The 27,670-nt window shown below is 41.3% G+C and overlaps 3 protein-coding genes across 8 annotated transcripts in view; 2 read left to right on the forward strand and 1 right to left on the reverse strand.

Moving 5' to 3' along the window:
- LOC111952417 (S phase cyclin A-associated protein in the endoplasmic reticulum) overlaps window positions 1-5,695 on the reverse strand; it is a 111,132-nt gene extending 105,437 nt beyond the window's left edge. For all 4 annotated transcript variants that reach the window (XM_023971059.1, XM_023971058.1, XM_023971057.1 and 1 more), the window contains exons 1-4: window positions 5,411-5,695; window positions 1,747-1,864; window positions 598-674; window positions 197-394 (exon numbers count right to left, since the gene is read on the reverse strand). In XM_023971059.1, the coding sequence (XP_023826827.1) occupies window positions 197-394; window positions 598-674; window positions 1,747-1,864; window positions 5,411-5,575 (558 nt within the window). In that variant the 5' untranslated portion in view covers window positions 5,576-5,695. The remainder of the gene's footprint in view (window positions 1-196; window positions 395-597; window positions 675-1,746; window positions 1,865-5,410) is intronic.
- Window positions 5,696-5,841: 146 nt separating this feature from the next.
- On the forward strand, window positions 5,842-10,789 carry rcn2 (reticulocalbin 2). Of its 3 annotated transcripts, XM_070435218.1 has the most exons (9): window positions 5,842-5,998; window positions 6,531-6,650; window positions 6,731-6,833; window positions 7,002-7,198; window positions 7,301-7,414; window positions 7,514-7,607; window positions 7,718-7,860; window positions 8,101-8,160; window positions 9,246-10,789. In XM_070435218.1, exons 2-9 carry the CDS (start codon window positions 6,531-6,533, stop codon window positions 9,276-9,278), a joined length of 864 nt encoding a protein of 287 aa, XP_070291319.1. In that variant the 5' UTR covers window positions 5,842-5,998; the 3' UTR covers window positions 9,279-10,789. The 3 variants fall into 3 exon arrangements, with proteins under 3 accessions (XP_070291319.1, XP_023826829.1, XP_023826830.1); XM_023971061.2 differs by having other exon boundaries at window positions 8,101-10,789; XM_023971062.2 differs by having other exon boundaries at window positions 7,514-7,538; window positions 8,101-10,789.
- Window positions 10,006-27,068, forward strand: LOC111952956 (proline-serine-threonine phosphatase-interacting protein 1). Its single transcript, XM_023971998.2, has 15 exons — window positions 10,006-10,095; window positions 11,400-11,500; window positions 11,595-11,669; window positions 11,802-11,836; window positions 11,948-12,054; window positions 12,302-12,364; window positions 18,569-18,673; window positions 23,630-23,675; window positions 24,562-24,641; window positions 24,842-24,940; window positions 25,174-25,270; window positions 25,520-25,607; window positions 25,725-25,810; window positions 26,268-26,377; window positions 26,503-27,068. The coding sequence occupies exons 1-15, from the start codon at window positions 10,066-10,068 to the stop codon at window positions 26,629-26,631; spliced, it is 1,251 nt and encodes a 416-aa protein (XP_023827766.1). The 5' UTR covers window positions 10,006-10,065; the 3' UTR covers window positions 26,632-27,068.
- Window positions 27,069-27,670: the final 602 nt, after the last annotated feature.

The following is a 27,670-nucleotide window of genomic DNA, read 5'->3' on the forward strand; positions in this document are numbered from 1 at the left end:
GAACAAGTGGAATGTGAGCGAGCAGAAGGAGAACCCCGTTATCAACTCAATATCTCCCTCTAGTGTTGATGAAGATCTGCAGTGCCTTCAACTACTTATATTTATCGTCTGTGAGCTTGTTGAGAAGGACCCTGTTGAAGTAGCTAGAGTTAAAATATGACAGGAGGTGTTGGGTGACAGTCTGTTGGGTCCCTACCTTGCACTCCACCACACTCTGGTCAGATTCACAGGTGACATAGATCTCATCCACTGCCCGCCGCAGGTTGTCGAAGAGGAAGGCCCAGTATCGTGCTCGCAGGTCCACCTTGCGCGGCTGCTTGGCTTTGGTGGGACTCTTCTCTGCTCCCTTGTCAAGCAAGGCCCCGGCTGTGCTCTTGTTGTCCAGGCCTGTATTCTGTAGAGACAGCAGAAGAGGAGACAAAGCATAATGTTGAGGCAAAGAATATGATGTTGCTAGGTCTACAATGCTCTCTAGTGGTACATGTGCTTAACTAGCAGTGAGCAAAATATTTCATCCATCTTTAGGTTTTATTATTTCATAAAGGCAAAATTAGAATAAGTATGTAAGCTAATATTAAAAGATGACAATATGCACACCTGTTTCTTATTCCTATGCAGTCCAGAGTTAATTCTTTGATTCCTCAAATTGGCGTTTGTGTGAGTCTTGGACTTCCCTGTGAAACATAAAAAAACGAAAAACATTTAATTTCCAGAAAAACAAACTATTAGTTCTAAAAAAGCCACATAGCTTTTACATTGATCTGGTCACCCTTTGTTTTGCCAAAGATGGAATATGGCCTGTGGGAGTAACAAAACATAAAAGTACAGAACCGCACACGCACAATACAGACTGACCCAAAGCCTTGCAAGAGAGAAGAGAATGCACTCTCTCCCTCCTCTCTCACGCTGTTCTCTGCACAACATTGTCAGAGTAGGTAGCATTCCCAAATACTGTAGGGAAACAACCCTGATACAATGACCACACGGCTGTGTGCATGAGCAGGTTCAATCTGTGATACCAATAACATCTTTCTGGTTTGTTGTCCAGTTACCCATTGCAGAACCCATCCAGACAGTTATGAAATATTCCGCCAGTGTTCAATCAAAGGACTAACTGGGTTAATTGTGTGTTCCTAATCATGATCGATCATGTTTAAAAGCTAGCAAACTGACTGTTTCTGTCAACCCATTAAACATTCCTCCACTACTAGAGGGTGTGAAGCTCATTAAGTCAGAGTTATATTGATCTTTTAAAATCTGAAGAGGGACCAGTGAAATGACACGTCACCTTGACACCTGTTTTGAATTCAGTCGTCTCAGGGAAGGGAAATATATGAAGGCCAATGCATAGAATAACAGAGGTGAATCAAAGGCTGTCATTTTGTTAAGGGAGATATTGTATTACAGCCAAGAGCAGAGTCTGGACTCACGTGACCTTTCCCCACCACAATGCCCTTTGCTGTGCCTAAGTTAATTGATTCCTTTGTTCCAAATAGACAAAGGGCTTGTTTAATGCACTGTAAGTCAATATCAGCACCTGCCACTGGAGGTGAACATTGGTTTGCCCATCTAATCAATTATATACCCACCAAGACAACACAAATGTATCTGGTGAAAAACACAATGGAATCTACTTCAAAGAAACACGCATCTGTAAACATAAACAGTCATTCCTTTTACATCAGACTGATACATACAGTATTATCAGGCCCATTTGAGCGTGTGTGTGTGCACATTTTGACTGACCTTCCYCCTCTTTGTTCTCCAGAGGAACACTCCAGGCAATGAGATTTCTCGCAGCACGGCCCTCTTCTGCCACAATCTTCCTCACCTTGTCATGGCTGTTTGACCGCTGAAAGGACGCCTGCAGACAAAATGGGGACCACATCAAATGGTACCAAATATCAAAATCAAAAAACATGAAGGCATATAACCCAGCTGTAGGATTCCATGGATGAGTTCATAACATTGACAACACGCTGTGGATGAAAACTGGTGCTTTGTACAGAACAGTAGATTAATAGTACATTACTATGCAGCATAGTTGCCCTACATATACTGTAGGCTAGGCTACACTAGAGAATATGCACAAGTGTTTTATGGCCAAGGAGACCTGCCCCACACAGGTCATATAAAGCATGTGATGTTTTGAACAGCACAAGACAACATGGCTCTTCACACCTGTGTGTTATGTTATGGTGCTTGGTAACAGGACATAGACACATAGGTATGGGTTTAATTAACATGGAGGCATCAAATGCTTTGTCATAAATAAATGCAGAGTACTGTGCTATAATAGAGATGTCTCTGAACCCTGGCCTCTGGCCTCTCCCTGGGCACCTCATGTGACATTGAGTTAGTCATGCAAGTTGAGCGGATGCAAAAATCTCTTGCTCGCTCCGCTCTTTACCTCTTCCTCACACACCAACACACATGTGCACGAACACACAAACACGTATGCACAGACAGACAAGCAGGCACATCACAGCATGGTCTAGATAGGATCCCATGCATGAATGCCAAGAGAATCTGATTTATGGTCTATAAGCATTGAGTCCCACTTTGCAATGCCAATTAAAGACTCTGCCATTTCCATCTATTGAGAAAGCCTGGCATCTAGGTTTACGTTTTCTATAAGCACAAAATAAATGAATGTGACATTATCATACTGTATTGTTGTGCACTTCATTCCATGCATTTGAAGATTTAGCATATTTTCCACATACAGAATATAATTGATTTACAGCGACACTATTTCGAGTTTAAATGCAAAATAATCTCCCGGTGGATAACAAAGTTAAATCTACTGGTAACCCAATTAGACTATAAAAACTGCTACCTAAATTTGGACTTRCTTATCAAAATCGGGACCTGAACCAGACTCAAGGTTCTCTGCATTCTGTCCGTAATAGCAACAGAGTCATGTCATGAGAAATTGTTTAATCTCGAGTCTCAAATGTCACTGCCATTCACAAAGACTACAACAAAATAATGACTTCCATGACCCCTTTCAAAGAAACAAATTAGAACACTACCATTACCGTTTATCTACCAAATGAAGTGTCTGACAATACAGAGGTACTTCTATCTTTTAATCAAGCACATGGTATCTCTTCTGTGTGAAACTCCCACACTATAGTATCCTAGCATGCTAACAGAACAGGCTACATGCTCATATGACTCATTAGGTTTTACACATGCATAAACAGCAAGCAGTGTCCTGGTCTGCTACCATTTCATGTCCTTCTGGAATATTCACAACTGACCTACTTTTAGTGAGCAAAAAAATATCCTTTACATATAAGCTCCATTCTATTACTATAGAAGAGCATAAGGACAATAGGATCAAACGCCAACATCACTGAGGCTGCACATCAAACAGAGTAGCCAAACCCCACTGAAAATTAACAAATAGCAAGCTAGGTTACCATCATAGCAGTAAATATTTACACTGTGGTTCCTGGGCTTGGCAGCCATCTGATGAGGGATCACTCTTGACTTGCAGGGAAGCCTATAGACTTGACTGATGGATGCCTAGCTGTACAGCCTGAGGCTGGCAATGATTACAGAAAGGCTCTCCTGATCCACTTAAATCAGCTGCTGCCACCTGGCCTTCACTATGGAATTTTATTTGTATTTATTTTATTTTATTTAACCTTTATTTAACTAAGACGGTGCAGGTTGTTTTTTGGAGCATGTGTTATGCTAACTGGTTTATAAACTGAGCCTCTAGATATACACAGGAAAGGGCCAGTGCTGAGGAGCAGGTGTAGGGTTTTCATCCTAAAAGCAGGTCTACAAACAGACACATGCAGCAAGTGGGAGAGTGAGAAGAGACAGAGATTAGAAGATACATACAGAGTAGAAGTAGAGTCTGTAAGCAGGTTCCTCGTCCTTATCCGCCCCTGACATACTTTTGCAGCCAACTTCAGCCAACCTGTTTCCCCTCATCGGCATTGCCACTTGTGCAAGGTGACATAGTCTTCCGACAGCAGGACCAAAATTGACTGTGTGTAGCTCGAACTGCTATAGCAATTTGCCCAGCTGTGTCAACTACTCCAATTGTGATTGAGCGAGCCGGGTGCTTAGCGGGCTGACGGTTCATTCACCCCCGTCTGATCTGTCTGTAATCAGTGCTGAGCTAGTAGCCAGCCACCCCTGTGCTGCAGACCACTGCTGCCTTTCTGCCTGCCGGCTCTCCTCTCCTCTGCATCTGTTTACAGCGTCTCTCCTCTTCTGTCATCTCACAGCGCTGCATCGCAGCCCCCTTTCACTCCCTCTGCCACAGCACCGCGCAGTCATGTGGTATTGGAACTGACTAAAATATTTCCTGTATATAGTATGCTTACCTAATTGTGTAGTTAATATTTCTTATTTCTCTTGTATTTTTTTCTAGTAATGCATTGTTATTGATTATTGCATTATTGGGTTGAGTTTGCAAGAAAAGCATTTCACTGTACTTGGGCATGTGACTTTAAAACTTCAAAATTAAAACTTTAAATGTGCGCACACACAGTAGGCCTGCCTCTCAGACCCTGTCCTCCGCTGCCAGTGATGTGTGAAACTGCAGGCTCAAGGAGTGTGCTAATGTAAGCTTGCATTCGCCAGAGAGGCTGAGACTCAGCAGCATCCTATTGGACTTGGCAGTTGATGAATCATACAAGGCTGGAAGATAAACACAAAACCACATGGTCTTCTTGCAACTTTGTGCCAAATGAGTAGTTTCACAATGAACATTGTTACTAGCGTATGAGGTCTGCAGCAGATTTCATGTGACAGCAGGTTCTCTTTTTGAAAACACCACTTTGCCTAAAAAACAACCGTTGGTGTCATCAGCAATGCATTCCTGTATTTTGGCAGGTCACTGTAACCAATACTTACAAATTCTATAGTATATATTTTCCTGTCAATACATCCTGTGTGAGGGCATCCTATACAATAAGTGTAAAAATGTTTAACAACACCTGCTCTTTCCATGACATAGACTGACCAGGTGAAAACGATGATCCCTTATTGATGTCACTTGTTAAATCCACTTCAATCAGTGTCGATGAAGGGGAGGAGACGGGTTAAAGAAAGATTTTTAAACCTTGAGACAATTGACACATGGATTGTATGTGTGTGCCATTCAGAGGGTGAATGGTCAAGACAAAATATAAATGCCTTCGAAGGCGCTACTACAGCCTGGGGTTCGACCCCGCTCGTGACCGGGAGCTCAATATTAATAGGAAGGTGTTCCTAATGTTTAGTATACTCAGTGTATTTTTGAAAGGTGGCTAGCCAGTAACTAGGCAAGTTAGTTAGCCATCAAATATAAACGCATTAGCTAGCTAGCTATCTGAACGCGGTCTTAATTTGCAGGTCATAGTTACACTATAATAGAACTTGAAAATAGAGCTAGTTACAGTACCTTCAAGGCAACGGTTATGGGAGTATTCCTGCTTTTTCCTCCTCCATGCGAGGACCCTGAGCTGTTGCTGCCAGACCTCTCCCTCCCGTCCCCGCCTTGTCCAATTCTAATACCGAATCGGTGCTGGCCACGCCGTCGTCCATCGTTGCGACTGTCTTTTGACATTTACGTAATTCAATTCTCAGGGTAAAAGCTAAACTKCTTAGAAAATTTGCTAAATTGTTGTGTTTTATGTGTTAACGGAAACGACATAAGACACCACTGACAGTTGTAATCTACATAGCATTTTGCCGGAAGTGTATGATACATGTATGACAGTTTCAGACTATCCAATCATTAATTTGTTAAGCGGAAACAGAAGAAATATAAACCAATCACAAAACAAGAATTGAGGCTAGGGGTGGAATTTAAACTTTCAACCATGGCAACCAAGTAAATGGGCGGGATACAAATATGAAGTAACGTTTTTTTTGTGTCAAATCGATCTGTTCGTGTCCTCTTGCTCCTGGAATCTTCATCATTATTGGACGTTACTCAAATTTTAACCCAGATTTTGCGAGCTGGAACGAGGAATTGGCACAAGCAAAGGTTTGTTTACAACATAATGTTCTCCTAAAATAGCCAGGAAGTCACTCAGCTAACTTTACCAAACGTCTGACCAGTTCAGAATCCTCAAGTTTTGTCAGACATTCATTGTCAACAACTCAGTTTATTTCAGGAAAATTCTCAGCATTATTAGCTAACGATAGCTAGTTAGCGTCCTAGTCACCTAACGTTACATCAGCCAAGTAAGCTTAKGTCTATTGTTTGTCAAGGTATGTTTTTGAGGGGTGTCAATGACTGACAACACTTTGGTTGCTAACGTTAGTCGTTACCTAGCTAGCAACAGTACTGTATTGTTGAAGCCCAAACTGTCCAGTCTCTTTAATGTCGACCACCACCAGGTAACTCAGCGCTATTGTCTTCGCGTTTCATACAGCTAATCGTAGGTGAACCAGAACCAGACAGTTACATCATTGATATGTGAAATGCATATTCTATGATTGTTAATCTATATTCTTCTTTAAGTTGACGAAGAATGCTAAAATCATAACATGACGCTTTTTTTYCTCCGTCATAGATGAAATACTCAGTTTTACCCATTGCATTGCTTGTAATGCACTGTGCCTTTGGAGAGAGCTCCCACAATCATGAAGATCATTATGTGGGTCACGACATGGATCTCCTATTGGGAACTGAGGTTGTCATTTTCTCTCATCTGAATAATATCCCCTTTAAGTCATATTCGCTATCTCACTATTTCTATAACTTGAGTTTTAGGAAGAAGATGGAATAAAGAAACTTAGTCCAGCTGAGCAAAGGAACAAAATTATGGAAATTATGAAGAAGATTGATAAAAATTCKGACAAACATCTAACCTCAGGTAAAAACATTTTTTTAAATGGCTTTGTTTTAGGATGTATTTTGACTTTCAGATGAAAAATGAATCCCACATTGTTATAAAAAATTCACTCAGTTGATATAATGGTATGGATACTGTATGTGTAATCTACTGCCTTACTACAGTATGTGTAATATATTGTCACTACAGAGGAGATCACACTATGGATTCAACATGTCTACAAGAAATACGCATTGGATGATGCAGAGGAGCGCTTCCCTGAATTTGACACCAACAACGATGGTGTTGTGTCTTGGGAAGAATACAACATGGTTGTCCATGAACGAGTCATTAATATTGATGAGAATGCTGTTCTGGAGGATCCAGAGGAAGAGTCACTCAGATTTGTATGATCATCTTAGTTGTACCAGCCTTTATTTTATTGTTGACAACATATGGATCGCACATGCTCTACACCTCACAGTACTTATCAATCTTTTCCTTTTTAGCTCCACTTAAAGGAAAAGAAGCGCTTTGATTTTGCTGATATGGGTGGCACACCAGGCCTTAACCTAACTGAGTTTCTTGCATTTACACACCCATCTGAAGTGGATTACATGGCTGTAAGACATTTCTACACAAAACAAGCTGTTTACATTTGTATCCACATGAGCAGAATCAAATGTTTGGTGTGGTAATATTTTGCTATTTTTTTCTTTTAGGATTTTGCGATTGAAGATGTGTTGAGTGAGTATGACACAGATAAAGATGAGTTCATCAGTCTAAGTGAATTTATTGGAGATGTTCGAACTAATGGTAAGCACAGAAGAATGCTTTCTGTGTTTTTCTCAACATACTATGATATAATGGTTTGTAAGGGCTGGGTTGGCTTTCCTGCTGTAGTAATGTGTGTTTGTGTACTTCAGAGGAGGTTGACCCATCAAAGTGGGAGATTGAGGAAACTGTCCGCTTTGACGACCTCTATGATCAAGACAAGGATGGCAAGTTGAATCGAGAGGAGCAGCTCCGCTGGGTGGCCCCTAACAGCTATGGCTCTGCACGGGAGGAGGTGAGTAACCACTACACTACTGTGTCTCTGCATTACATGGACAGCCATGCCTCACTAGGGTGCACTAGGAGTGCAATTCCTAATTTGATTATAACATATTAGTTCCTGTGAAGTGCAGTCAGGGTATGGAAAGATTTATACATTGGTTGGTATGAATGGTATCCCCATTGAAAGTGGGTGTATCTATCAGTTCTCTTCAGTTTGCTCGAATTCTTTTGCTTTGCTCTTATGTTTTAACAGGCTATTCACCTCATCAAAGAAATGGACCAAGATGGTGATGGGAGACTGTCAGAGGCAGAGGTTTTGAAAAATCAAGAAATGTTTATGAATAGTGAAGTAACAGACTATGGAAGACAACTTCATGTGTCACACGACGAATTATAACAGATTTTTTATTTTACTGTGATGTACAGTACCAGTTAAAAGTTTGGACACGCCTACTTATTCCAGGGTTTTTCTTTATTTTGACTATTTTCTGCATTGTAGAATAATAGTGAAGACATAAACTATGAAATAACACATGGAATCATGTAGTAACCAAAAAAGTGTTAAACAAATTAAAATATATTTGAGATTTTTCAAAGTAGCCACCCTTTGCCTAGATGATAGCTTTGCACATGCTTGGCATTCTCTCAACCAGCTTCATGAGGTAGTCACCTGGAATGCATTTCAATTAACAGGTGTGCCTTGTTAAAAGTTCATTTGTGGAATTTCTTTCATTCTTAATGTGTTTGAGCCAATCAGTTGTGTTGTGAAAGATTTTTCAAGTGCAGTCGCATAAACCATCAAGCGCTATGATGAAACTGGCTCTCATGAGGACCGCCACAGGAAAGGGAGACCCAGAGTTACCTCTGCTGCAGAGAATAAGTTCATTAGAGTTACCAGCCTCAGAAATTGCAGCCCAAATAAATGATTCACAGAGTTCAATTAGCAGACTTGCCTAGATAAATAAAGGTTAAATTAAATAAAAACAGACACATCTCAACATTAACTGTTCAGAGGAGACTGTGTGAATCAGTCCTTCATCGTCGAATTGCTGCAAAGAAACCACGACTAAAGGACACCAATAATAAGAAGAGACTTGCTTGGGCCAAGAAACACGATCAATGGACATTAGACCRGAGGAAATCTCCTTTGGTCTGATGACTGCAAATTTGAGATTTTTGGTTCCAACCGCCGTGTTTTTGTGAGACGAAGAGTAGGTGAACGGATGATCTCCGAATGTGTGGTTCCCACGGTGAAGCATGGAAGTGTGATGGTATGGGTGTGCTTTGCTGGTGACAGTGATTTATTTAGAATTCAAAGCACAGTTAAGCAGCATGGCTACCACAGCATTCATCCCATCTGTTTGACGCTTTATGGGACTATCATTTGTTTTTCAACAGGACAATGACTCAACATACCTCCAGGCTTTGTAAGGGCTATTTGACTAAGAAGGAGAGTGATGGATTGCTGCATCAGATGATCTGGCCTTCACAATCACCTGACCTCAACCCAATTGAGATGTTTTGGAATGAGTTGGACCGCAGAGTGAAGGAAAAGCAGCCAACAAGTATTCCGCATATGTGGGAACTCCTTCAAGACTGTTGGAAAAGCATTCCTCATGGAACTGGTTGAGAGAATGCCAAGAGAGTGCAAAGCGGTCATCAAGGCAAAGGGTGGCTACTTTGAAGAATATAAAATATATTTTGATTTGTTTTAACACTTTTTGGTTACTACATGATTCCATATGTGTTATTTCATAGTTTTGATGTCTTCACTATTATTCTACAATGTAGGAAATAGTCAAAATAAAGAAAAACCCATGAATGAGTAGGTGTGTCCCAACGTTTGACTGGTACTGTATATATATTTTTTCAGTTCAAGAAGTCTTATTGATTTACATGTAACATTTCTGAATGGGTGGATTGTATGATMATTTCCCCATAGAATACATATTTCAATGTTTTTAGGGTATCCATCTATCAAATGACAACCAACTGGTAATGTTATCTTGGATGCAGGCTGTCTGTGTTAGCTAACTTCACACTGAAGCTCTTCCTCATTTGAGTCAAACGAGTTAACTTCAAGCCATGTCTACTGACTGGGTGTTTCCTGTGTGTGGCATTATAATTTTCACTGGCTTTGACCCGGCCTCAAAGAACCATAAGTGCCTTCTTTACTGAATCCCCTCACAGAGGATATCACATTTGATCTACTGCTGAGATGACTTTGCAATTCCAAGATGTATTTTGGGTGAGTTTACTTTAACGTCTTGATTTTTGATTAACCACTTTGATACTCAATCTATATGATCTTTATGGATAAGGTTGATGTTATTTAAAAAAAAATGCACTGCACAGAGGATATCAGCAGAGACAGCTAAATTATTTACTGCTTGATCCAAACTGTATTGTGGTAACAACACCTGAGGCAGTACACCTGTGTCAGAGGCAGCCCTTTACTAAATTAAACTTTGTTTGTTTCATTGGCTCTCAGATTGTCGTCTTTACAAATGTTTGTYCTATGGTCTCACAGCCAACTTCGTTCTTTTTCTAAATATACTAGACTAAAACTTTATTTCATATGCTATGATGAAGAAATGTACTTGTGTGATTATTTTATGTGGAAACTTGCTTTTGAATGTGTGGCATTAATAAATGTGCTAGTGTGTTATATTTTGTAATTTATCTAAATAACTAGGCCCACAGAACATTGTTGTAACTTATTCTCTTGGCTGGATTGCTCATTTCTGAGTGTCAGTATCTCTATGCTGAGTTTCCTGTAAAACAGGCTAGGCTCTTTTATCTTTCTGTATTTGATCTTCTGACTGATGCATTGTCAGAACTGTAATCTACAAAACTACAGATAGCTTCTGGGTTAATTTGCATAGCAGGCTCATTGCAATAATCCCCTTCTAACCTTTGCAAATAAAAATTACCTTATTGTGCATGTTTTCTTATTACTTTGTATGAAATAGTTTGGCATTGAATTATGTTTGATATTGTATAACACTTGTGCAACACAAATACCTGTATTTGGCATTCTGTATTGTACATTCATTTATAAATGTTTTACTTCACATAGTACACAATCATGCATAAGCCAAAGTTCAGCTAACAGACGACAGTCAATGGTTTGCTGTTGATACATGAGGCGGTCAACAGTGGAATCCTTTCTTTTGCTGCTAAGGGATTTTTATAACCAAGCTACTATTTAAGACTATTTTCCTGTGGAAACTGGGTGGTATGTAGTATGAGTGATACAGTGTCGGCCAGCAACATCTCCACTGAAGGCCTACTACAGTATCTGATATGTGTCATTTAACTTATAACTTTCACCTGCACTGGCATTCAATACTATTATGTACACGGCATCCTTGAAAGCATTTTATTTTGACAAACACCATAAATCTGTAAACGTGTCAAAAGCTGCTGTAGCTGAAAGATGAGTATTTGCATCTATTTTTCRAAAATGACTTTCTTTGGACCTTTGTATTAAATCTTTGCATTTTCTTTTCTTTGAAGTTAAGATAATGCTATGATTCTGTATGGTTGTAGGGAGTGGATTTCATCAGTAATGTGGGATATGAGGCTCTCATCCAGAGACTCTGTGAGGGTCGACGGATGTGCAAAGACATGGAGGAGCTCTTGAAGATGAGGTAGTTGGTGGTAGCAAAGCAGTTCCTACATTGTGAATGAAGTTATATTATGTCACAATTATAAGTTAAGAAATATTGTGTTTCCATTGGATAGGGCATCCGCTGAAGAGAGATATGGCAAGGAGTTGGTGATGATTGCACGCAAGGCAGGGGGTCTCTGTGAGATCAGGTGAGTGGCTCTGCTCTCACGATTCATGGAAACGAAATGCCTTAAGTGTTGGCAGAGAGAGAGGTGTGTGTGATAATGTATTGTGTAAAATAAATGTATTTGCACTTTCTCACAGTTATATTCTTTTCACAGCACTTTGAGAGCATCCATTGACCAACTCAAAGTCCGTAAGTAGAACAGAATTTTAATCGTCCACTTGTAGCTATGGAGTTGAAACATCTGTAAGCAGCACTACTTCATCCCAGATTTGTAATGTTGTGTTACCTCATGTTTTGTAGAAATTGAGAACATTGGGAACCTACACATACAGCTCTCTGGGATGTTAAAGGAAGAGGTCAAGAGTATGGAACAGTTCAGGGATCGACAGAAAGAGCAGAGAAAAAAGGTTGTGGTTTGACATTTTTAGCTTTCACCTAAACAAGGCCTAAAGACAATCTATTGTTAGTGCATGGTGGTGAATATCTACATAGAGTATGTTGTACTATTAAATCATGTACTTTGATTTCAAATGTTAACCATTTGCTGTTTAAGGACAGAGAAGGTATCAGTGGTTAGATGAGATGAATCCACTATTGATCTGTAATTGTTCAGCTATTTTTGCATCAGTCACAGCATGTTTTTCTCTGTCTCAGTTTGAAGGCGTCATGGACAAGGTTCAGAAGATGAAGGTGTCTTTATACAAGAAAACAATGGAGGTGAGCACAGTTCCTACCAAAAACCTTCTTAAAGAAATTATCTGTATGCTCCTTTGTGTGACGTGAAACCCTATTCCGTATAGTTTGTCTGTGGTAGGTAGGGCTTAACTCAATGTGTCAGGGTTATTTTAGCTTTACTTTCAAGGTCCTTTAGTTAGTATGATTCAGGAAAACCATAATGTTTTTCTGTCAGGTGAAATTATATACCGSTAAGGGAATTTGTAATGTTCCCGAATAATAGGTTGCACCAGTAAGAGCATACAGATAAGAAAGGAAACAAAGAGGGCCATTCAGTGGCAAGCCGAGGGAGCGCCTCTAAAACAGAACTCTCAGCTCAGGAAATCCTGCTCTATTTGTTTTATTTTAGTCTCCCTGCTTGCACATGCATCTCTCGCTCTCGATTGCAYTTTCTGTTCCTTATTTGGCAACAGCTTCATGAAGTGTCAACTAATAATAGCTGTCTTAATCTAATAATTGGAGGTAAGTAGGACTGTGGCGGTCACAAAATTTTGTCAGCCGGTGATTGTCAAGCAAATAACTGTCAGTCTCATGGTAATTGACCATTTTATTTTATTTATTTAACCCTTATTATGCAACATCTACATTTTAAAAAGTCTAATAAATCCATGTAATATAGCCTACACCTTCACAATAAATCCATTATTTTAGACAGGTCTAAAGAAGTATGATATTAAGAAGAATTTGTCTATTTCAGGAGAACAGAATAGCATACTCTGAGTTGTCCTTATGTTAGGTGTCACGTTCGTCGTAACATTGAAGAGAGGAGGACCAAGGCGCAGCGTGAAATGAATACATATTTAATTAACGAAGACGAAGAACACTTGACAAACTATACAAAAACAACAAAACGAACGTGAAGCTATATAACAAATAGTGCTGACACTAAACACTACACATAGACAATCACAAACTACCTAATGAATATGGCTGCCTAAATATGGTTCCCAATCAGAGACAACGATAGACAGCTGTCTCTAATTGAGAACCAATCTAGGCAACCATAGACATACATATACATACACCTAGACTAGACACTGCCCCATAAACATACAAAAAAMCCTAGACAATACAAAACACATACATCCCCCATGTCACACCCTGACCTAACTAAAATAATAAAGAAAACAAAGATAACTAAGGCCAGGGCGTGACATTAGGTCCTGATCTGGCTATGCCAAATGGCTGTGGGCTACACTAGTTCATTTAGCAGACAAGATTTGCTTAGAATTATGTGGCATGCATTATTTTATATTATTTTATAGTATGAAGAAAACAATTTAACAAAGCTGAATAAAATAGAAAGTATATTTTCTCCAAACGATTTGAGTTCACACATGCTGCTATTCTTTTTTGAGTGGTTAACAAGGAAATGGGCACTCCTATATGCTTAATTTAGAGTTATTAATGTAACTTTAGTTGTTATACCAATGTTGGGCAATATGTTTGGATTTTTAATACATTTTAAGGCTGCATGATGCGACTCAAATAATGATTTGAAAAAGTTGCTTGAAAGGCATGAGCTCTGCTTAGTTTTTTGCACAGACTATACACAATTCATCAGTCTCTCATTCACAATTTGACAACCACTTGATAATGCCTTGAATTTCACAGCTGCATTCCCTTTATCAAATCAAGTTTATTTTATATAGCCCTTCGTACATCAGCTAATATCTCGAAGTGCTGTACAGAAACCCAGCCTAAACCCCAACAGCAAGCAATGCAGGTGTAGAAGCACGGTGGCTAGGAAAAACTCCTAGAAAGGCCAAAACCTAGGAAGAAACCTAGAGAGGAACCAGGCTATGAGGGGTGGCCAGTCCTCTTCTGGCTGTGCCGGGTGGAGATTATAACAGAACTATGCCAAGATGTTCAAAATATTCATAAGTGTTGTCACTTATATGGTCAAATAATAATCATGAATAATTTTCAGTTGGCTTTCATAGCCGATCATTAAGAGTTGAAAATAGCAGGTCTGGGACAGGTGGCGGTTCCATAACCGCAGGCAGAACAGTTGAAACTGGAATAGCAGCAAGGCCAGGTGGACTGGGGACAGCAAGGGTCATCATGCCCGGTAGTCCTGACGTATGGTCCTAGGGCTCAGGTCCTCCGAGAGAGAGAAAGAAAGAGAGAATTAGAGAGAGCCAAGATTTTCAAAATGTTCATAAATGACAAGCATGGTCAAATAATTCAGGAATAAATATCAGTTGGCTTTTCATAGCCGATCATTAAGAGTTGAAAACAGCAGGTCTGGGACAGGTAGGGGTTCCATAACCGCAGGCAGAACAGCTGAAACTGGAATAGCAGCAGGCCAGGCGGACTGGGGACAGCAAGGAGTCATCATGCCCGGTTTGCCGTGACGTATGGTCCTAGGGCTCAGGTCCTCTGAGAGAGAGAAAGAAAGAGAGAAGGAGAGAATTAGAGAGGCCAAGATTTTCAAAATGTTCATAAATGACAAGCATGGTCAAATAATAATCAGGAATAATATCAGTTGGCTTTTCATAGCCGATCATTAAGAGTTGAAAACAGCAGGTCTGGGACAGGTAGGGGTTCCATAACCGCAGGCAGAACAGCTGAACTGAGTTTGCAGCAAGGCCAGGTGGACTGGGGACAGCAAGGAGTCATCATGCCCGGTTTGCCGTGACGTATGGTCCTAGGGCTCAGGTTCTCCGAGAGAGAGAAAGAAAGAGAGAACGAGAGAATTAGAGAGAGCATACTTAATTCACACAGGACACTGGATAAGATGGAGAAGTACTCCAGGTATAACACACTGACCTAGCCCCCCAACACATAAACTACTGCAGCATAAATACTGGAGGCGGAGACAGGAGGGGTCAGGAGACACTGTGGCCCATCAGAAGAAACCCCCGGACAGGGCCAAACAGGAAGGATATAACCCCCCACTTTGCCAAAGCACAGCCCCACACCACTAGAGGGATATCTTCAACCACCAACTTACAATCCTGAGACAAGGCCGAGTATAGCCCACAAAGATCTCCACCACAGCACAAACCAAGGGGGGGGGGCGCCAACCCAGACAGGAAGATCACGTCAGCAACTCAACCCACTCAAGTGACGACCCCTCCAGGGACGGCATGAAAGAGCACCAGTAAGCCAGTGACTCAGCCCCTGTAATAGGGTTAGAGGCAGAGAATCCCAGTGGAGAGAGGGGAACCGGCCAGGCAGAGACAGCAAGGGCGGTTCGTTGCTCCAGAGCCTTTCCGTTCACCTTCAACTCCTGGGCCAGACTAACTCAATCATATGACCTACTGAAGAGATAAGTCTTCAGTAAAGACTTAAAGGTTGAGACCGAGTCTGCGTCTCTCACATGGGTAGGCAGACCGTTCCATAAAAATGGAGATCTATAGGAGAAAGCCCTGCCTCCCGCTGTTTGCTTAGAAATTCTAGGGACAATTAGGAGGCCTGCGTCTTGTGACCGTAGCGTACGTATAGGTATGTACGGCAGGACCAACTCGGAAAGATAGGTAGGAGCAAGCCATGTAACGCTTTATAGGTTAACAGTAAAACCTTGAAATCAGCCCTTGCCTTAACAGGAAGCCAGTGTAGGGAAGCTAGCACTGGAGTAATATGATCAATTTTTTGTTCTAGTCAGGATTCTAGCAGCGTATTTAGCACTAACTGAAGTTTATTTAGTGCTTTATCCGGGTAGCCGAAGTAGAGCATTGCAGTAGTCTAATCTAGAAGTAACAAATGCATGGATTATCTTTCTGCATCATTTTTGGACAGAAAATTTCTGATTTTTGCAATGTTACGTAGATGGAAAAAAGCTGTCCTTGAAACAGTCTTGATATGTTCGTCAAAAGAGAGATCAGGGTCAAGAGTAACGCCGAGGTCCTTCCCAGTTTTATTTGAGACGACTTTACAACCATCAAGATTATTGTCAGATTTACAGAAGTCTCTTTGTTTCTTGGGACCTAGAACAAGCATCTCTGTTTTGTCCGAGTTTAAAAGTAGAAAGTTTGCAGCCATCCACTTCCTTATGTCTGAAACACAGGCTTCTAGCGAGGGCAATTTTGGGGCTTCACCATGTTTCATTGAAATGTACAGCTGTGTGTCATCCGCATAGCAGTGAAAGTTAACATTATGTTTTCGAATAACATCCCCAAGAGGTAAAATATATAGTGAAAACAATAGTGGTCCTAAAACGGACCTTGTGCAACACCGAAATGTACAGTTGATTTGTCAGAGGACAAACCATTCACAGAGACAAACTGATATCTTTCCGACAGGTAAGATCTAAACCAGGCAGAACTTGTCCGTGTAGACCAATTTGGGTTTCCAGTCTCTCCAAAAGAATGTGGTGATCGATGGTGTCAAAAGCAGCACTAAGGTCTAGTAGCACGAGGACAGATGCAGAGCCTCGGTCTGACGCCATTAAAAGGTCATTTACCACCTTCACAAGTGCAGTCTCAGTGCTATGATGGGGTCTAAAACCAGACTGAAGCATTTCGTATACATTGTTTGTCTTCAGGAAGGCAGTGAGTTGCTGCGCAACAGCTTTTTCTAAAAGAGGGAATGGAAGATTCGATATAGGCCGATAGTTTTTTATATTTTCCGGGTCAAGGTTGGGCTTTTTCAGAGAGAGGCTTTATTACTGCCACTTTTAGTGAGTTTGGTACACATCCGGTGGATAGAGAGCCGTTTATTATGTTCAACTAGGAGGGCCAAGCACAGGAAGCAGCTCTTTCAGTAGTTTAGTAGGAATAGGATCAGTATGCTAGCTTGAAGGTTTAGAGGCCATGATTATTTTAATCATTGTGTCAAGAGATATAGTACTAAAACACTTAAGTGTCTCTCCCGATCCCAGGCCCTGGCAGAGCTGTGCAGATCCAGGACAGCTAAGCCCTGGAGGAATATGCAGATTTAAAGAGGAGTCCGTAATTTGCTTTCTAATGATCATGATTTTTTCCTCAAAGAAGTTCATGAATTTATTACTGCTGAAGTGAAAGCCATCCTCTCTTGGGGAATGCTGCTTTTTAGTTAGCTTTGCAACAGTATCAWAATGAAATTTTGGTGGCTTTATGTGGCCGTAATGCACCCTAAAAAAAGCCATGCCTTTTGCTGCCAGTGGCCGTTGTGCCCTTGGGCCCCGAGTGCTGCATTGTGCCCTTCTCCCCGAAGAACCTCTCACTCACATGGCTCTCCATCACGTGATCGGGTCTATCTCATAGGCTACAAGTGAAGACAGACACTTCCGGGACGCAACTGCGCGCGTTCTTATCCAATTCCGAGATGCATATTGAAGATATTGGAAGAACTGTCCACATTTACTTTTCGTCAGCCAACAAGATGAGTAGGCCTAACGAACAGCAAAAGCACTAGCCTATGTCAATCTACTATMCCCCATAGTACAAAAGTTGACCTATTCTGTGCGAGAAATAAATATTCCGAACATAGCCTGGGACAATTGTGGGATGCGATAGATCCCAAATTAGTACAACCACTAGCATTAAAAATGCAATGTGGCTGACCCAACAGATCTGAACATTTAACTTAAAATGTTGATAAACTATTAGGCTTTTTCTTCACATTATAAGCGCAGCAATGCGCACACGGCAGTAGGCTATAAGCATGAATGTTCCATTTGCTGGAAAACACCATTATCAAAAGTGACCGCAAATGTGATTATGCATGAAATGCTTTTATTATAAAGATGCATTTTTATGGTGAAAATTATCTTCCAAAAACTTGAAACTCATGCCCTGTTTACAGTGCCTTCAGAAAGTATTCAGAACCCTTGACTTTTTCCACATTTTGTTAAGTTACAGCCTTAACTATAAAATGGATAAAAACTTTTTTTTTTAAAGCAATCTACACACAATACCCCATAAAACGAAAACAGGTTTWAATTTTTTTTGCGAATGTATATTAAAAAAAAAGATAAAATTTTCGATGACATTTGCATTGATGCAGTGATTAGAGGGACAATAGAGTGCTGAGTACCAGGCAGTTAGCAAGTTTGGTAGGCTACAAATGACCATTAGCAGCATCAGAGCTTGGAAAAACGTAATTACCATGACTAAACGGTCAAGTGGAATTTGACTGACTTCATGACTTGTGACTGCAGGTGTGGCGGTAATACGTTCACCGCAACAGCCCTAGAGGTAAGTACATTGTGTAGTATTATAAACCTGATAACAAGTTCCCTTTCTGTGTGTCCTTTCCCAGTCTAGAAGGTCCTATGACCAAAGGTGCAGAGAGGCAGATGAGGCAGAGCAAGCTGCTGAGAGGATGACCAGTGCAGCCACCACCACACCCAAGCAGGCTGAAAGGGTAAATCACTAAACTCTATCCATGCACACTGGACAACACATCTACTTAACTGACAATGGGAACCAGGCTTAGAAATATACCATTAAATTGTATGAAATCGTAACACGGTGCTCCTTGAGTATTTGTGTAAAATGTAACATACGGTAGTTGTAGGTCAGTCTGTAGGCTATATGTTTTGAATTGTAGGAATAATAACAGAGGATGTGAATTGCAGTGAATGGTTTGACTTTCATCATAGAGTGAATGTAAACACATATTCTGAACTGTTGCTGTGTGGGGCATAAAGCAAAACCCATGTTCATGGGGATTCCTGCCACAATCCCCTTCAACTGAGTGATGAAATATAAATTCTGTTATTTCTGATTACTGTTCTACCATTTCAAATCAAATGTTATTTGTCACATGCTTCATAGACAACATTTGTTGACTAACCATGAAATGCTTACTTCCGGGTCCTTTTCCAACAATGCMGAGTTAAGACAAATAACATGGATATATATAGGGAGTAGAAAATAACATGGCTAAAGAGGGAGTACCAGTACTGATTTGATGTGCAGGGGTACGAGGTAATTGAGGTAGGTACTTTACATGCACTGAGTATACCAAACATTAGGAACACCTTCCTAATATTGAGTTGCACCCACTGTTTTTGCCCTCAAAACTGACTCAGTTCATACTACCATACCCCATTCAAAGGCACTTATATCTTTTGTCTTGCCCATTCACCCTCTGAATGACACATGTACACAATCCATGTCTTAATTGTCTCCAGGCTTAAAAATCCTTCTTTAACAAGTGACATCTATAAGGGATCATAGCTTTCCCCTGGATTCAACTGGTCAGTCTATGTCATGGAAAGAGCAGATGTTCCAAATGTTTTGTATACTCAGTGTATAGGTAGAGGTAAATTGACTATGCAACAGGATTAGATAATAGACAGTAGCAGCAGCGTGTGAGTGTGAAAGTGTGAATGTGTGTGTTGTGTGTGTGTGTGTGTGTGTGTGTGTGTGTGTGTGTGTGTGTGTGTGTGTGTGTGTGTGTGTGTGTGTGTGTGTGTGTGTGTGTGTGTGTGTGTGTTGTGTGTGTGGTCAGTGGGTCAGTGTGTCAGTATCAGTATCAGTATGCATCCGGCTAGTTCCAGGCGTGGTGCATTGGAGTCTTTGACAATTTTTTGGGCCTTCCTCTGATACCGCCTGGTATAGAGGTCCTGGATGGCAGGGAGCTCGGCCCTAGTGATGTACTGGGCCATACGCACTACCCACTATATCGCCTTGCAGTTGGATGCCAAGCAGTTTCCATACCAAGCGGTGATGCAGCCAGTCAAAATGCTCTCGATGGTGCAGCTGTAGAACTTTTTGAGAGTCTATGGGCCCATCAGCTCCTTTGTCTTACTGACGTTGAGGGAGAGGTTGTTGTCCTGGCACCACACTGCCAGATCTCTGACCTCCTCCCTATAGGCTGTATCATCGTCGTTGGTGATCAGGCCTACCACCGTCGTGTTGTCAGCAAACTTAATGATGGTGTTGTCGTAGTGCGCGGCCACGCAGTCGTGGGTGAATTGTGAGTACAGGAGGGGACTAAGCACGCACCCCTGAGGGGCTCCCGTGTTGAGGATCAGCGTGGTGGGCTCCCGTGTTGAGGATCAGCGTGGTGTATGTGTTATTGCCTACCCTGACCACCTGGGATCCAGTTGCAGTGGGAGGTGTTCAGTCCCAGGGACCTTAGCTTAGTGATGAGCTTCGAGGGATCTATGGTGTTGAGCTGTAGTCAATGAACAGCATTCTCACGTAGGTGTTCCTTTTATAGAAGTGAGAAAGGGAGGTGTGGAGTGCAATCGAGATTGCGTTCTCCCTGGGTTTTTTGGGGCGGTATGCGAGTTGGAGTGGGTCCAGGGGGTCTGGGAAGATGGTGTTGATGTGAGCCATGACCAGCCTTTCAAAGCATTTCATGGCTACAGGTGTGAGTGCTACGGGGCGATAGTCATTTACCTTGACGATAGTCATTTACCTTGAAGCAGACCACAGGGACTATGGTGGTCTGCTTGAAACATGTACTGTAGGTATTACAGACTGGGTCAGGGAGAGGTTAAAAATGTCAGTAAAGACACTTGCCAGCTGGTCTGTGCATGCTCTGAGTATGCGTCCTGTTAATCCGTCTGGCTCACACATGGTTCAGTGTTGCTTGCCTCGAAGTGAGCATAGAAGGCATTTAACTCGTCTGGTAGTCTCGTATCACAGGGCAGCCGTTAGCTGGGTTTCCCTTKGTAATCCATGATAGTTTGCGAGCCCTGCCACATCCGACGAGTGCATGAGCCGGTGCACTAGGATTCGATCTTAGTCCTGTATTGATGCTTTGCCTGTTTGATGGTTCATCGGAGGACGTAGCGGGACTTCTTATAAGCGTCCAGGTTAGTGTCCCGCTCCTTGAAAGCCGGCAGTTCTATCCTTTAGCTCAGTGTGGATGCTGCCTGTAGTCCATGGCTTCTGGTTGGGATATGTACGTATGGTCACTGTGGGGGCGACGTTGTTGATGCACTTATTAATTAAGCCTGTGACTGATGTGGTAAACTCCTCAATGCCATCGGATGAATCCGGGAACATAAACAGTCCTGTAGCTTAGCAACCGCTTCATCGGACCACTTCCTAATTGAGCATGTCACTGGTACTTCCTGTTTGAGTTTTTGCTTGTAAGCAGGAATCAGGAGGATAGAGTTGTGGTCAGAATTGCCAAATGGAGGGCGGAGAGAGCTTTGTCTGCACCCCTGTGTGTGGAGTAAATGTGACCTAGAGTTTTTTTCCTCTAGTTGCACAGGTGACAAGCTGGTTGAAATGAGGTAAAACAGATTTCAGTTTTCCTGCATTAAAATCACCAGCCACAAGGAGCACTGCCTCTGGATGAGCATTTTCTTGTTGGCTTATGGCCCTGWATACAGTGAGGCAAAAAAGTATTTAGTCAGCCACCAATTGTGCAAGTTCTCCCACTTAAAAAGATGAGAGAGGCCTGTAATTTTCATCATAGGTACACTTCAACAATGACAGACAAAATGAGAAAGAAAATTCCAGAAAATCACATTGTAGGATTTTTAATGAATTTATTTGCAAATTATGGTGGAAAATAAGTATTTGGTCAATAACAAAAGTTTATCTCAATACTTTTGTTATTACCCTTTGTTGGCAATGACAGAGGTCAAACGTTTTCTGTAAGTCTTCACAAGGTTTTCACACACTGTTGCTGGTATTTTGGCCCATTCCTCCATGCAGATCTCCTCTAGAGCAGTGATGTTTTGGGGCTGTTGCTGGGCAACACGGACTTTCAACTCCCTCCAAAGATTTATGGGGTTGAGATCTGGAGACTGGCTAGGCCACTCCAGGACCTTGAAATGCTTCTTACGAAGCCACTCCTTCGTTGCCCGGGCGGTGTGTTTGGATCATTGTCATGCTGAAAGACCCAGCCACGTTTCATCTTCAATGCCCTTGCTGATGGAAGGAGTTTTTCACTCAAAATCTCACGATACATGGCCCCATTCATTCTTTCCTTTACACGGATCAGTCGTCCTGGTCCCTTTGCAGAAAAACAGCCCCAAAGCATGATGTTTCCACCCCATGCTTCACAAGTAGGTATGGTGTTCTTTGGATGCAACTCAGCATTCTTTGTCCCCAAACACGACAAGTTGAGTTTTTACCAAAAAGTTATATTTTGGTTTCATCTGACCATATGACATTCTCCCAATCTTCTTCTGGATCATCCAAATGCTCTCTAGCAGATTTCAGACGGGCCTGGACATGTACTGGCTTAAGCAGGGGGACACGTCTGGCACTGCAGGATTTGAGTCCCTGGTGGCGTAGTGTGTTACTGATGGTAGGCTTTGTTACTTTGGTCCCAGCTCTCTGCAGGTCATTCACTAGGTCCCCCCGTGTGGTTCTGGGATTTTTTGCTCACCGTTCTTGTGATCATTTTGACCCCACGGGGTGAGATCTTGTGTGGGCCCCAGATCGAGGGAGATTATCAGTGGTCTTGTATGTCTTCCATTTCCTAATAATTGCTCCCACAGTTGATTCTTTCAAACCAAGCTGCTTACCTATTGCAGATTCAGTCTTCCCAGCCTGGTGCAGGTCTACAATTTTGTTTTGGTGTCCTTTGACAGCTCTTTGGTCTTGGTCATAGTGGAGTTTGGAGTGTGACTGTTTGAGGTTGTGGACAGGTGTCTTTTATACTGATAACAAGTTCAAACAGGTGCCATTAATACAGGTAACGAGTGGAGAACAGAGGAGACTCTTAAAAGAAGAAGTTACAGGTCTGTGAGAGCCAGAAATCTTGCTTGTTTGTAGTGTGCCCCAAATACTTATTTTCCACCATAATTTGCAAATAAATTCATAAAAATCCTACAATGTGATTTTCTTGATTTTCTTTTCTCATGTATTGTCTGTCATGTTGAAAGTGTACCTATGATGAAAATTACAGGCCTCTCTCATCTTTTTAAGTGGGAGAACTTGCACAATTGGTGGCTGACTAAATACTTTTTTGCCCCACTGTAGCTCGTTATGTCTTAGTGCCAGCATCGGTTTGTGGTGGTAAATAGACAGCTACAAAAAATATACATTAAGTCTCTCTTGGTAAATAGTGTGGTCTACAGCTTATCAGGCGAGCAGAACCTCGAGACTTTCTTAATATTAGAGATTGCGCACAAACTGACTCTTGAGCCATGACTCCGTGAAGCATAGGATATTACTGTTCTTTAGGTCCCGTTGATAGAATAGTCTGGAACGGAGCTTGTCCAATTTGTTCTCCAGTGATCGTRCATTCACCAGTAGAACAGAGAGTAGAGGCGGTTTATCTTGAAAAAATAACTTAATTATTTCTCATGATGTAATTGGGAGATAATTTCCTTACTCTTTAGCACTGACATTTATGTATTAGTTTCCTGTCAGTGACAGTAACTTCCCTGTTCGTTTGCAGATGCACAACAAGTCTAAGCAGTTCAGAGAGGCAGCAGGAGAGGCAGGTAAGAGATATTAGGCTATTGAGCTCCTATCTTTTCCTGTTGTTGTACTCCAAATAAAGGCAGTCCATGACTTGAAATCAAGATTGCTGAAAAGCCATAGCATGATTTGACAATTTGTTTTTGTCTCCCTTTCATCACCATAATGCTGAGGTTTACCAGAAATTAACTGTTGTAATTTTTTTCAATTTTTTCTTTCATTAAGTAATCTTAGAATTTGCTTCCAATTTGCAGATTATATTTTTAAAGGCCATATACACTGAGTGTACAAAACATTAAGAACACCTTCCGAATATTGAGTTATTAGGAAGGTGGGTTTTTTTGCTGTCAGAACAGCCTCAATTCATCAGGGCATGGACTCTACAAGGTGTCGAAAGCGTTCCACAGGGATGTTGGCCCATGTTGACTCCAATGCGTCCCACAGTTGTGTCAAGTTGGCTGGATGTCCAAGTTGGCTGGAAACTGTTGAGCGTGAAAAACCCAGCAGAGTTGCAGTTCTTGACACAAACTGGTGCGACTGACACCTACTACCATATGCCGTTCCAAGACACTTAAATATTTTGTCTTGCCCATTCCCCCTCTGAATGACACACATACATAATCCATGTCTTAATTGTCTCAAGGCTTAAAAATCCTTTAACCTGTCTCCTCCCCTTCATCTACACTGATTGAAGTGGATTTAACAAGGGACATCAATAAGGGATCATAGCTTTCACCTGGATTTACCTGGTCCGTCTATGTTATGGAAAGAGCAGGTGTTCCTAATGTTTTTCACACTTAGTGTATATTGTCCCTCCACTGTGACAGAGGATCCAATGAATCTTCAAAAATGATTCAGAGTCAATAACTGCGTATTATCTGAATACCACCTTTGCTTCTTTGTCCTCAGAAAAACAATACATGTCAAACATTGAACAGCTAGACAAGATTCGCCAAGAATGGGAAACCACACATGAGAGCACATGTGAGGTACATTGAGGCATATTCTAATGTCATTGCAATGAATGCAAGTTGGATTGTACAGTATGATCAGACAGACTTTTCTTAAATTACGTAAATATTTTCTGTCAAACCAGCTGATGGTCCACAGATTGTTGTAAACATGGGATATAGATATGGGATATAGCATTTTATATAGATATTTTGTACAATGGGGGATTGTTTTGCAGGTCTTTCAGCAGCATGAGGGAGATCGTATCAACATCCTAAGGAATGCCATCTGGGTCCACTGTAACCAATTCTCAATGCAATGTGTCAAAGAGGATGAGGTTGGTCAAGTTTGTTTTGTCTTACCAAGCCATACTGTAATCCACAATATCAGTAGTAGCATTAGTCAGCATATTAAAGCATGGTACCATGTATACCATTGTGTAAGACAAATATAGAATTTGTCTCAACTGTATCATTTAGTAGCTGTAAGACTACTCAGTAAGGCTGATTAGTAATGATGAATAAAGAATATACTGAATGTGTTTGAGCCATGCCCAAAATGTACTTTCAGTGTTATGAGGATGTGAGGAAAACTCTAGAACTGTGTGACATCACGGTAGACAACAACTGCTTTGTTGAGATGAAAAGCACTGGCTCAAGTCCACCAGGTAGGTAAAATACACCACCTGTCCTGTTTCCTGGTTTGTGCACATGAATATGTTCCAGGTCTGAACATTTCAATATTAACTCTTTAAATGTCATCATAGTAAAATATTGATGAAAATATGTGGCCTGATTGAGAAATAATATGTTCACCCTTTGTTTGAACTTTGCAGTGCAGCCATGTCTCTGTGATACACTCTTTACTTAGGCCTTGGGTGAGTTTGCTTTGCTGAATGCCTGTGGTTTCTCCCCAGCTCCCATTGTGTTTGAGAACTACTATGAGAGGGAGCCCTCGACAGACACCAATGGCAGTGCCCGCTTTGTAGGAGGAGTTATGAAGAGGTTTGGAGATACTAAGATTTGTTTTTGCACTATAAGAATGCACATTTGAACTCATGTAACCATCAAAACAGCATGTTTACAATGTGAAGCAAAGTAACTCTGTTTAATTACTTTTAGGTTTTCAAACCTTTTGCAAGGCAACTCCTCGGCTGGCTCCAAAATTAACGTCAATGACTGTTCACAGCCATTAGCCCCACCTACTGGTTTGTATGCTGCTACAATTACTGTAAATAAGTGTGGTACCAATAGAAACCATTTTTGGACGGGGAGAGATTTCACAGTCATTATATTGTTACTTGTCAGGTAAAAATACATTTGAGATGGAGAGGATAACGATGTATGTTCTCTTTTTATGCCTCCCCATAACAATGCATTGTGTTGATCTTGTTCCAATCATAATGTGAAAACATACATTAATAGCCCATAACCTGATCATGCAGGCTTTCCATCTATTTACATAATCACCAGTGGGCACAAACATCCACCTGATTTCAGGTCAAATGTCCCTTGACGCAAAAGTAGCTGTTGCCACAATATTAAGCAGGGTCTGACACTATATCACATCACACTACATTACATGGGCTTACTCTTTGTGTTCAGTCAATAGCTGTGGTACTGAGGTTTCAAACTGCCAGTGATTTGACCATGTGTAATCCTTAGCCGACACATCAGATGGAGTGTACGCCTCCATTCCTGGATTTCAGCCAGTGGAGCCAACCATCTCAGAGAGCAGAGAGGAGTACCAGGCGCTATATGACTATGAGGCTCAGGTCAGAATGCTCTGACACCCTAAATGCCCGCATTCAACATCTAGGCCTACGCTAAGAATGAGTGGATTCACATTTCTGTGACATTTGAACCACAACTAAACCTAACCTGTCCTTGCCGTCTCTAGAGTGCGGGTGAGCTGTCCATGTCTGCAGGGGAGACGGTGGTGGTCATTGAGCAGGGTGTGGATGGCTGGTGGACTGTGGAGAGGAACGGCCTGTCAGGACTGGTCCCTGGATCCTATCTGGCCAAATAATGAGCTCCTCTTGGCACAAGTAGTAAGGCTGGAAGGCCCATAGCATAACCCTGCCCTGCATATGTCTTAGTTTGACTATTTCCTCTAAGCCTAACAGTGTTGATAATGTTAGCTCAGTCTTGGCTACACTGTATGTGTTGTTTAGTGACCTCACTGACCTGAGACCATGGCTTTATCTAATGATGGAGATTATTAACTTATTTGTTGTCAAGATGGAAAGAGATGTGCACTTACCTGTTTTACTTTCCTCTCAAGTCAACAGGCAAACAGTTTCTGTTGTTGAACAATCCTACTGTAGCCAGGACAGCTGCAAAATAAAGCACTCTAGTTTTTACATTTGGTTGAGTTGTCAACTAAGGTGAATTCAAAGTGAAATCAACTAAGAAAATGTCACTGTCATTGGATTAAGGTTCAAATAAAAAATTCCCTTACGTTGATGACTCTTTGCAAATCCAATCAGTTTTCCACGTTGATTCAATGTCATCACATATCATTTTTGTTATTGAAATGATTTGGAAACAACTTTGATTCAACCACTGTTTTTCCCAGTGGGTAGTCACTGACCTATTAATATGCTATAGTATTGAATAACACCTTGTGTGTTTGAGCAACTAATAAACTGTCCACATGCTAACTGTCCAAAATACAATGGCTTAGATCAGGGGTGTCAAACATACGACCTGCGGGCTGAATCCGGCCCGCGAGGCAGTCTAATCCGGTCCATAGGTGGTCTTGAGTAAAAAAAAAACATGTTTTTTATTTTTTATATATATTTTGGTGGCTGGAAAACAAACTCGATAAACTTAAAAAATACTAAAACTAAATTGAAACTGAGTAGAAATTATAACGAGGAGACGGTGGTGGTCATAGAGTTTCTTGACTGTGTCCAGCACAGACAAAAATCACAGAAATGAAAGCTAGCCAGTCAGGGAGCATTGAAAATTCAAAAAACGATGGATAGAGGAGTATATTTTGCCAATTTTGACAGTGAGGAAGTATAATCAATTGTCAGTGCAATTTTCAGTGCCCCCAGGACCTC

This window comes from Salvelinus sp. IW2-2015, linkage group LG26 (assembly GCF_002910315.2).
Source record: "Salvelinus sp. IW2-2015 linkage group LG26, ASM291031v2, whole genome shotgun sequence".
NCBI classification, from domain to species: domain Eukaryota; kingdom Metazoa; phylum Chordata; class Actinopteri; order Salmoniformes; family Salmonidae; genus Salvelinus; species Salvelinus sp. IW2-2015.